An 11,219-nucleotide genomic window follows, 5' to 3' on the forward strand; every position below is an offset into this window, starting at 1 on the left:
TGTTTTTAAATGTAAAAATAAATATCGGGGCTTTTATTTGGTTTCCACTAGTTGCCACAAAGACGCTATATCGTAATAATTCATGGAGAAAAAAAAACTTTTATTTTTGTCTTAATTGAAGGTAAGGCATAATGTTAAAGAAGAGAAATGGTAGAAATAGGCACGGTGTGTGGCTTTGGGAACTAGTAACGACAATTTCCTTTTGACAGGAACTTCCGCATGTAGCTAAATCCGCTTCTAGTAAATTTCCCTTCCAGTCATTTCTAGTCCGCTTCTAGTAAATTCTACGGCGAGTGCGCAAGCTCCTTGCATTTCAAAACGAGTTTTCGAGAAAAACCAGGAGTCCTAAAACCAAGCTCACTGGCGCTCAGGTACATTTCTACGGCCATAACGCAGTTTTAGATATATGAAATACAAAGGATTTACAGTCGGTTTAGCTAAGGTTAATGTTTTGGTTAGCGATTAATTGAATTTGTCAGTTAAAAATACATACATAGTAGCTACACTTTGCCATCTAGGTTGATATTACCAACGTTAGCCTGTGGCTAGCTGTGTAGCTAACGTAGCTTTTCGTCACGTTTCATCCTTTTTGGTTATAAGCATTTGTAATTCATTTAACTAGTTAGTTAGCTGACGTTAGCCAGCTTTAGGAAATCATTTTGAACAGTTTTTTTTTGGTAGTAGCTAGCAAATAACATTAGCTACTGTAGCTAACCCATTAACTAGACACCGCTGTCATCATGGCGAAATGGGGAGAAGGGGATCCACGCTGGATCGTGGAGGAGAGAGCCGATGCAACAAACGTCAATAACTGGCATTGGTGAGTAACGTTGGTGTGCTTTCTTCAGCTTGATGGGCTGTCTCAGATCCAGTTGAAGACCTCGGCAAAAGGCCTTTTTCAAATATCGCATGTTTTGTGTTCGATTATGCTGTCGTATACATTGCATAACCTGCACCTCCGTTTCTGTTCTTTGTTATTAAGTGAGAGGTTTGAGAGAGGCTACAGCAGCATCTGAGCTGTACTGTCCATAAACCGAGGAACGTTCACCTAGAACGAAACGTTCAACTACGTTTTTTTATGAGATCGGAGTTGAGCGTTCCGTAGCTCTCTACCCTAGACTATTTCTGCGTTTTAAAGATGCACTATGCAGAAACAGCTCCGCCATTTCTTGGTTGCTAAAATTGTAATAGTTAGCCTCATTTCAGTTAATCTGACAAAACAAGCAAGTATAGTGTAGAGAATTGTACTTTCTAAACCGCTATGAAATATTTCCCATGACCAAAAATATAGCTGGTGTACAATAACGTTACCAAAAGTAAAATATACAAAAACGAAATCTAAGGAATGGAAGCAATAGAAATACTGCATATAGAACATATATACTGCTTTTTAGACTTGCTTTCAATGAGAGTGAAAGATCTGTGACTTTGGTGGACGATCCACTTACTTATAGTCTACGTCAGTATTAGTCGTAATACATATAAAACCTAGCGGTCAAACACAGAAATGGTTCCAATCGTTTTTCCACCGTTCGTTTGAGCCATTGTGGATTTTAGAAACGCTTCAATTAAGGGCTGTGTTTTCATGTAGGTTTACCCTGCCGGTACGTTTTGATAACTATGCTAATTAGCTGCTAATGCGGATATCATCTAGAACTACAAATGCCTGTCTCAAGCTTAACGACACTCACCAGGGCCTTGAAGATCTGGACGATACTGCCAAATTGAGGCAAAGGTAAGAATCTCTTGATTAGCTATCTAATGTTAGCCTCATTTAGTCAATCAGAAATTGACAATTGTTAACTGTCTTGGGCAAGTTTTAAATTGAAATAGCCTATTATCTAGTTAGCAACATTAGCCTGGCTAGGTGGCTATATTAACCGTTTGTTTCTCTAGCCATTTAAATTTATGATACATTAATGAAAACAAGTTTAGTTGTCTTTGGCTTTATAAACTAAGTCTAGCTTGCTATTTAACTTAGATGGTGAAGCTAGGGCTAGGCATTCTTTGTGTGTTTGTGGGTGAGGGGTGGGTAGCCTACTTGACTTATAGCTACCCTAGCTAGCTGTATTATTTTAGTCTTGCTTTTTGGGAGGTTTCAGAGATGGACTGATTAGCAGCATCCTCTTGAGTCAACAGTGTGCTTAATTTACTGTGGAAAAACATTGTTTGCTGTTATCGTCTGGACAGATCATTAGTATAGCTAGTATGCAATGTTATGTATCCTTATTTAGTCCTTCCTACTATGGTGGGTTTTAAAGTAATTGGTACTCGCATGTTTATTTGAGGTAGAGTTACTGTCATGTTATTGATGCCAAATTGCAAACCTTATTTGCACCTTCTCTATTCCAGAACCAGTGGGTGTGCCTGAGTCTTGCCACCTCTCAACTAGGTAAGCTGTTTTAACCTGGAGCACTATTCTCCTGCTTTGGTCTGTTTCAGACATTGCAGGAAGACGTTGCATGGGTTTATTGATATATAACGCATGCTCCACTCTCAAGTTGAACTTGTTGACTGATGCCATGGCTGTGGCTGCTAAGAGTGCAGCAGCTGCGAACCAGAAGACTGCAGCCCAGGTCCACACCTGCCCTGTCTGTCGGTTGAGTAGTATTGGTTAGTACCGTGCGTGCCTTTAGGTCTCTCCATGTGTAGACTATTGTACTGGCCTGTGTGGTACAGTCTTGTATTTTGCATCGTATTGCTTAGTTTATAATTCGTCAATTTCTGATTTCGATCTAAGCCACAGATTAACTTTCTCCATTGTGTACTTTATGTTTATAGATGCAGACCCGAAGACGTTCAAGCAGCACTTTGAGAGCAAGCATTCCAAGTCTACAGTGTTCCCAGTACTGGTTGATGTGCAGGCCTAAGGAAGCACATACACCAGCTGTAGGTCCATTTGATTGTAAGATTCTTCCATCATTTACACACAGTAGACAGTGTAAACCACCATGTTGTCAACAAAATGCTGTCCTCAATGCTGAAGTTGTATGGTCTATGGCTCAATATGTGGAAATGCTGTGATCACTCATTGTCTTTAATGTTGTAATTCATAGGCACACGATGACCATGAATTGAATGCTGCAACTGAGATGGAATGACGTCAAGGGACACATACTGAGACCCAGAGTATGACTGGACATGGGCCTAAAAGTGCTGCAGAAGCACACAAGCACCCCATGTTATGTTTATTCCATGGTCAACCATCTCTAGTTAACCATTACTCCACACTATACCTTTTTATGGTCTTTCAAAACTTCAAGTTTAAATCTTCTCTATAAACCCACCCTACCATCGCCCATTTTCCCTATGCTGCTTCCTTCACTTGTTCTTCTCCTGATTTGATAACATCTAGACTCAGTAACATGTTTAAGTGTTGTGGTGTATTGTTTTTGCTACCTTTTTTTCCCACCTGTGTAATGTTGTCCTCCTGCTGCTTATTCTGGGGTTCAGACTGAATGCAGTGGTAAATAATCTGCTCACAATTGACAGCAGCAACATGGACCTGTTAAATTGACAAGAAGTGTGTTGATATAGCTACGATTAGGCATTGCTTCCTTGTTTTGAGTATGTGTGTTTCTCATTCTCCTGGAGTTGGCTAGCTTTGATAAAAAATACTATTTCAATTTGTAACTTGCCTACCAAGATCACAATATTCTGTCTTACACTTATTTGTGCCGGTCTAATTGCTAAAATGGAAAAGCAGAATCTGTGCGCTCTCGGATGATGATAATAATAGTTCATATGGTGTTCTTTGACGTTCCAGGTTTGTGACATTGACTAAATCATTTTAATGTTGGCTTAAATTGAGGTTTATATGTATGCATTGTTTACTATTTTGATTTCTTAAACAATGTAATTGTTGGACTTCAGGTGTTTGACGTCATTTGATGGCTGACGAGGTGCATTGTCAAATACACTTATCCATAATGGATACGTTCTGCAATGAGTTGATCTGGGTTTGAATCTGCAACAGAACATGTCAACAAGTTAGTTCTGAATTTCTTTTCATACAGCAGTGCATTCTGACACCATGAATTGAAATAGATTTCATATAGTTAAGGAAAGACTGACACTGGCTGAAGGAGAAGAGGATCTGGTTAGCTGAATAAGAGCGTCTGCTAAATGACTTAAATGTAAATGTAAGTAAGGTTATTAGGCTAATATCAACTAGATAGCTAGTTCTTTTTTGCAGAGAATCTTAGTATTCATGGCATGTTATAAATACTAGACTGCTACTAGGATAGTCTTCTATACAAGACCAAATGCATAAACAAATATTAGTTCAATAAGATATAGAACAGTAAATACACTTTTTTTTAAAGTAGCTAGCAAGTTGACAGTGACGGTGTCAGCTAGAGATGATGTGCAGGGACTTGCACTCTTGCATGATAGCTACTTTGATGGTAATTATCATTTTCAAATCTGGGTAAATAGAGCACGCTATATTGATAAGTCACCTTGTCGGAGAGATTCACACGGTTATCAAAACGTTTTGAGTGTTAGGCTCCCAGGTTTTTTGGTTTTCTTCCCCTATGGTCTGTCGAGAAGCCTCTGGAATGTTCTAGTTGGTGGCACTGGCTGAAGGGTTTCAAGCAAAGCTATTTCTGGAGCACCGGGGACAGGGTACAACTGTGGTGCAGATGGGGGATATTTATAACACTTGACACCAAACGGTAGCAATGATCACAACCCTCTGAACCGAAAAGAGCTACGAGTTTGAGAGTGAAATGTTTTCTCTACCTGATCATTACTTCTATTCAGGGGGAATTACATAATGGTCTGCCTCACTGTGATCATGGTGCGAGCTAAGTAAACGCTGTCAACGAATCCCCTTAACTACAACTGAACAATATTTTTACAGGAAACAATTCACTTGCGTATGAATGTTAAAGGAGCTTGACTTTTGAGTCCCTCTAGAAAAAGCCCTTGAAATGGGGAAATCCTCCAATAACAAATGCTTGGTTCTGTTACAGAATGCTTTGTTACAGTGACTGTTTCCCAATGAACGCGACCCAGTTGAATATGTTCATTGTTTGTCCCTACAGGACTGAACGAGATGTGACCGGCTGGTCAACAGACAAGCTGAAGGAGCTTCTATTGGGGCTGCGCGTGGAGGGCCCAGAGGGGAGCTGCGAAGTCACTGACATCCCCAATCTGGACGGTGAGGCATCCATCAACAACCGCAAGGGGAAGCTCATCTACTTCTACGAGTGGAACGTCAAGGCGACGTGGACTGGTGAGTGCAGCAGATAGTGTTGAACGGTATAACGACACTAAAACGTCATGATACTGATGCCAACTTTTTAGAATACCGTAGTACCGTTTCATATATTACTGAATATTTCTGCAGTCGCTCTGGATAAGAGCGTCTGCTAAATGACTTAAATGTAAATGTTACCGATCAAATGAACCTGCTGGCGCCTAGTTTGTTAATAAATTCAATGGAATTTAAGCAACGGCTACAAGTAAACTCCGGTTCAATAATATCCACTTCACTTGTATGCGCATATCACTTGTGGTAGCTGTAATCAGCCAACCACATCCTCTTCCAGCCCTCACTCACCGCTTCTCTCCATCCACTCTTCATGCACATCTATTCCTCCATCAGTTTAAAAATATAATTTAGATGTGGTGGGGGTGCACAGGCCCTGATGAGTCTTCTGTTATGGTTGTAGATTTGTTCAATTGGAGCAGCGCGCAAGATTTGATACATTGTTTCATTTAGTCGGCTGTTACAAGCCATAAGCACAGGCCAGTCTGAGTAGACTGCCAGTTCGCTATCACGCAGCCTCGTGAGTGCCAGAGAGGGGAAATTGACAAGCATGCGTGCAGCCTTACAGCAAAGAAAATGCCTCGTCTCTAGCCTAAACGGTTCAAATAAGACCCATATTACCAGAGATGCCTTTTATTCTTTCTATCGGTATTCGCGTGCATTTTATATCGTTTCACAAACCATGTCGCAGGCCGTTTTAAACGAATCCCGGGTCGCTAATTATTGGTTTGATAACAGTGTTCAGTCATGTACCCTAGCTAGCTAACAACCTTAAAAGTTGGTTTAGGCTAATTTGATTGGCACAGGAAGAAAGGAAAAGGGTCTGCTACTCATGAGATGTGATTCATATAGGCCTAACGGAAGCCTAAAATACATCAAACTGATCTCTTTCTGGTGCTCCTTAAGTTCTGTTTGGTGCTTAGTGTTTTGAAAGTTGGGAGCAGTGTTTGTGGGGGAGAGAGAGTGGTGTGTTTGGGGGAGACCGTGTGAAGGAGGGAGGTGTGTTAACTGAAGCCTGCCACAATGACATGCAGCTCACGCCCGTATATTCCTGCAGCCAAAGGTAGGCCTTTGCAAATATGAGCAAATCAGCCGATCTATGCCGTATTCTATACAAGTAGAAGTGTGAATTGTATTGAGTGGAAGTGTGAATTTAATTGACAGGTTTTTGCATAGCACATGCTCAGCAGATTAAGAAAACAGGAACGAGCATCCGGGGGACAAGGCAAAGGGGGCGGCTAGGCTATTTTTTTTCCTACCGTGGTATCATGATACTTGGCCTTGTGACCACTAGCAGACACACACACACACACACATCACTCTATATGGAACTCATGTTGAACATAGGTTTTCTGCCAGTGTATTTTCTACCAAATGTATCCTACATTTTGTTTGAAGCAGAGGGTTTTGCCTACTAAAGAGCAGCATAGCCCTTGTTTCCATGGCAATGAGACTGTAATTATATTCTCCAGCACACAAAGCCCTAGGGGTTCAGTGAGAAGTGGGTGGGTTGTCATAGTGTCTCTTCAAAGTAGGCTTCATGACATCTCTTTCTCTCTCGCTCTGTCCCAGGAACATCAAAATCCGGAATCAAGTACAAAGGGAACATCGAAGTTCCCAACCTCTCTGATGAAAATGACATGGACGACCTAGATGTAGGTTATGACAGAATGCGAATTTGCACATCGACCGCTGATGGCTATTGGTTGTAATGTTATTTCTTTGCGTTACTTTTGTAATGGTAAAAAGAACAAGACCACACCTAACATTGGGTATTATCTTTTCCCCCCTTGGCACAGATCAGTGTGTCACTTTGCAAAGATGAACCCAACACAACCCTCACCGAACTCATGAAGAAGGAGGGAGCGAAGAAAGTGCGCGCTGCCCTGGGGAGCTATGTGGACCACCTCAAATCCGGTGAGGCCTTTATTTATTCAAGTCAATTTAACCCTTGTGCCCGTTTATACAGATATTAATAGTTGAGCTTGATACTGATTGAAATTGAACTTTTCCGATGAATGCAGAGTTCACTCAGGGCATGATCCTCCCAACGGCGAATGGAGTGGCGAGCAAGCCACAGCCAACGCAGACAAAGGTCAAAGTGGACAAAACCCAGGTGGGTGGCAGTTGCCTTCTCACCTTACGTCCCCATTATCTACCTTTCTCCTTTCTATTTCACATCCGTCATGGATTTAACAATGGTGGAAACTCTCTCCAGCTAATATTTACCTCAATCCCATACACACAAAAGGAGAAGGGGGAAGAATTGAGAGACAATCAAAGAACCCCTGTATCAAGGGGCTAATGAGCATGATTAAAACCCTACTAGCAATAACAAACCGTGTAGGAAATGTTCCATACATTTTGTATGTTGAAGAAAAAAGAAATTGGAATGCTTTTTTAATTGACAAGAATTCAACTGATAAGTGTCCATTCAAGTAGAATTCCAACATGGGTAGTGAATTAAGTGATTTCCCCATCCCCCACATAATGAATCCAATACGTAATCCATCTACTGAACTTCCCACGTTCTGGACTTTAAGTATTCATAATCAGAATTTATGAATAACAGGATGATCACGCTTGTCTATGTCCCCAGATTGGATCCTCCGTATCAGCCCCCTCTCCTAGCACAGGGGTCAAGATCCCCACCTGCAAGTTTAGTCTCAAGGAGACCTTCCTCACCTCACCTGACGAGCTGTACAGAACCTTCATCAACCAGGACGTGAGTAGTAAAGTAGTCAAATACTAGCTTCCCTTCCTTGTTCTTTCCTCCAACATCACTGATTGGGCCAGATATGACAGGCTGAAGTAATATGCTTGGAAACCAATTCAGGGATGAATTCACTAGGAACCAAACAAACACGTAAGGGCAGAAACTGGAGGGACAAACCTGAACTTGTCCAATAAACACTTAGAAGAGTTTATATTCAAAAAGCTATATATCCATTTTCAGAAATGTTGGTATATTAACATTTATTGTTTCAAGAATGTTAAAGTTTTTTTTTCACAATCTAATCATGGCATTGGGTTGTGTAATGACAGACATCTATTTGTTTAAAATCTACCACTTAATGTTTTCATTTCAGAGACAAATCAGGATTTTTAGCAAGCCGCTGTATATCCGCCTCAGGTTTTATAGTCAAACATAACAAATACAGCTTTGTGACATAAAACAGAATGAAATACTGTCATGAGATCTGTATTTAAAACATTTACATTTCACATTTGTCATTTAGCAGATGCTTTTATCCAGAGTGACTTAGCTTAGTGCATTCATCTTACGATCGCTAGGTGAGACAACCACATATCAGAGTCAAATATACAGGATACAAACATTCCATTCCAGCTAACCATAATACAGCGTTTTGCAAAAACAATTGTTTAATTAATATCTAAAATCTATAAATGAGATGTGTAATATTTAACACACATGAAGGTACCCATAGGCAATAATTTCTGATGAAAAAGTTTAATAGCATTTTGGAAATAAACTTTTAATTTGGTTTTCATTGCAAAACATTCCCGTTGCGAAACGTTTTTCTACGGTGTGCACTAATGAATACACCCCAGTACTTTCCCTAGTCAGTAGAGAATGGTTTAATTCACAAATTTGACATTAAAATATCAATAGCAACAAAGCTGAATTGACACAATTTGCATAAATACAATTTGCACAGAAAACCAGTAAGTATATATTTGAGTGCATGTGTTTGTTTGCCTTCAATGTAAAGTATTCTACCAAGGTTTTGATAGAATTGATTTGCTATCATTTTTCTCCTATACTTCACTAGTGCAAATAATTTCACCACTGCAAATCATTTTCAGTGCAAATGTTTTTTATTCACTCCAATACCCTTATGTTGGATTTTACTGCATCTGTTGCTTTTAATAGGGATTGAAGACCAACCTCAATAGACTAGACTTTAACTCAGTGGATTACTTCCGCTTTAAAAATGTTGCCTATTATAATATAACGCCTACCTACTTTTTAAATTGTCGTCCCATAACTCTTTTGAATCATGACTACAATTGGCTGAGGGCATAAGAATCAGTGCTGATTTGACTAATCTATGGTCTCCTCTCTCGTAATGCAGATGGTCCAGGCGTTCACCCATGCTGCAGCAGTGGTCGATGGAGACAAAGGAGGGAAGTTTCAGCTGCTAGAGGGAAGCGTCAACGGAGAGTTTCTGGAGCTGGTGAGGATATGCATCTGCTTGAGCTCATGTTCTGTTGATCATGACCCATTGGTGGAGAAATACCAAATCTAACTGGTTTTGGTTTCCACTTCTTAGGTCCCAGATGAAAAGATAGTTATGAAATGGAGGTTCAAGACCTGGCCATGTGGTAGGTTTCCCCACCTTGCCCAGTGGGGCCCTTGATTTGTGTGTGTTCCTGGGCAACTTTCAGCACTTCTCTACTTAGATCTTTTTTTTTTTATACGGGTAATTTCTACAATTCTTAACTGCTTTCTCCACTCTGCTCCTGGGCACCCTCAGGGTATATAGGATTTGGTCCATCCTACAATGAACACACCTGACTCAACTAATTACAGGCATGATGATTAGTTGGATCCAGTGTGTTGCTACTTGGCAGGAACAAAACTGTGCATACCCTGTTGGGTGCCCACAACTGGACTTGAGAAACCTTGGATAGTAACATAACTGGCTTGGATATATTATTGTTTTAGCAACAAGTGATTCTAAAACTGGCTCTGATTTCCCTTTTCCAGAGCACTATGCAACTATTACCCTGAACATGAAGGATAGAGGCAATGAGACTGAGCTGAAGGTAGAATTTAAAGGAGTCCCGACGGTAGAGGAGGATCGGACAAAGGAGGGTTGGAAGAGACACTACTTTGAAGCCATCAAACAGACTTTTGGATTCGGGGCCCGACTCTACTGAATAATGTAAAAATAAAAAAAAATAGGAAAAAAAAACTGATTATTTAATGTGGATGAATACTCTCTTTAGTGCAGTCTCTTGTAGCACCAGCCCTACATCGTGCGTAGACAAACGGTGCCTTTTCCACTTGGAAGACTGGCAGTCCGTGTAAGGGTCATTGGTTCAAGGCTTTCTTTGATGTCTGTGCTTACTTTACTGAGTCTATAGGCAAAATGAGATGTAGAAACAATTACTCGATCGACAGTATATTTGGAATTAACTATTAGCATTCTCAATCTCCAATTCTGCACATTTGAAGTGTGTCATGCTGAAATAAATTACATTTTTACTGAATTATGTTTTGGGGGTTTAATGACGACTAACTGCAAGACAAATGATTAAAAGAATGCTTGTTAATACTGTTGTTCGATGGCTACCCTATGTCCGGTGATGTTTCTCTGGAAAAAATTGTATGGAAACATGGTTGCTCAAGCCTGATAATCTTAGTGATATTAGTCTGAATTAATAAAAAGCATGCATATTTTAACAAAATTAAGATGTCAAACAATTCGCATTACACATGAAAAATGGACAGCAAGGGATACATTTAATTACAAAAGGTTTTAGCATCAATAATACAGTTCAGCTAACACATCCAGAAGACAGTCCTTTGGATATAGGGTGTTGGGCCGCCACGAGCCAGAACAGCTTCAATGCCTAGATTCTACAAGTGTCTGGAACTCTATTGGAGGGATGCGACAACGTTCTTCTATGAGAAATTTTATAAACTGATGTTTTGTCGATGTTGGTGGAAAACACTGGACTACCAAAAGGCCTCCTGTGGCTGGGATTAAAAAAATATATAAATATAGGACAAAACATCACGACTAGAGACAACACATAAGACGACAACATAGCAAGGTAGCAACATGGGATAAACGGTGCACAGAGAACAATACATCACACAATGCAGCCACAACTGTCAGTGTCCATGATTGATTCTTTGAATGAAGAGATTGAGAACTGTCCATTTGAGTGTTGCAGCTCGTTCCAGTTGCTA

General features: G+C 40.3%; 1 protein-coding gene and 1 long non-coding RNA gene across 3 annotated transcripts; both read left to right on the plus strand.

Annotated features, from left to right (window-relative positions):
- The first annotated feature begins 15 nt into the window (after window positions 1-15).
- ahsa1a (AHA1, activator of heat shock protein ATPase homolog 1a) lies at window positions 16-10,513 on the plus strand. 2 transcript variants are annotated; one of them, XM_035793945.2, is made up of 9 exons: window positions 16-820; window positions 5,049-5,239; window positions 6,848-6,930; window positions 7,075-7,192; window positions 7,300-7,391; window positions 7,875-8,000; window positions 9,373-9,474; window positions 9,571-9,622; window positions 10,008-10,513. In XM_035793945.2, the coding sequence occupies exons 1-9, from the start codon at window positions 741-743 to the stop codon at window positions 10,178-10,180; spliced, it is 1,017 nt and encodes a 338-aa protein (XP_035649838.1). In that variant the 5' UTR covers window positions 16-740; the 3' UTR covers window positions 10,181-10,513. The 2 variants fall into 2 exon arrangements, with proteins under 2 accessions (XP_035649838.1, XP_035649839.1); XM_035793946.2 differs by lacking the exon at window positions 16-820 and adding an exon at window positions 4,120-4,142.
- On the plus strand, window positions 1,057-3,043 carry LOC118398520 (uncharacterized). The gene is made up of 4 exons (XR_004828632.1): window positions 1,057-1,735; window positions 2,353-2,392; window positions 2,502-2,613; window positions 2,782-3,043. It is a non-coding gene; the product is annotated as an uncharacterized LOC118398520 (long non-coding RNA).
- Window positions 10,514-11,219: the final 706 nt, after the last annotated feature.

This window comes from Oncorhynchus keta, chromosome 19 (genome assembly GCF_023373465.1).
Source record: "Oncorhynchus keta strain PuntledgeMale-10-30-2019 chromosome 19, Oket_V2, whole genome shotgun sequence".
NCBI lineage: Eukaryota > Metazoa > Chordata > Actinopteri > Salmoniformes > Salmonidae > Oncorhynchus > Oncorhynchus keta.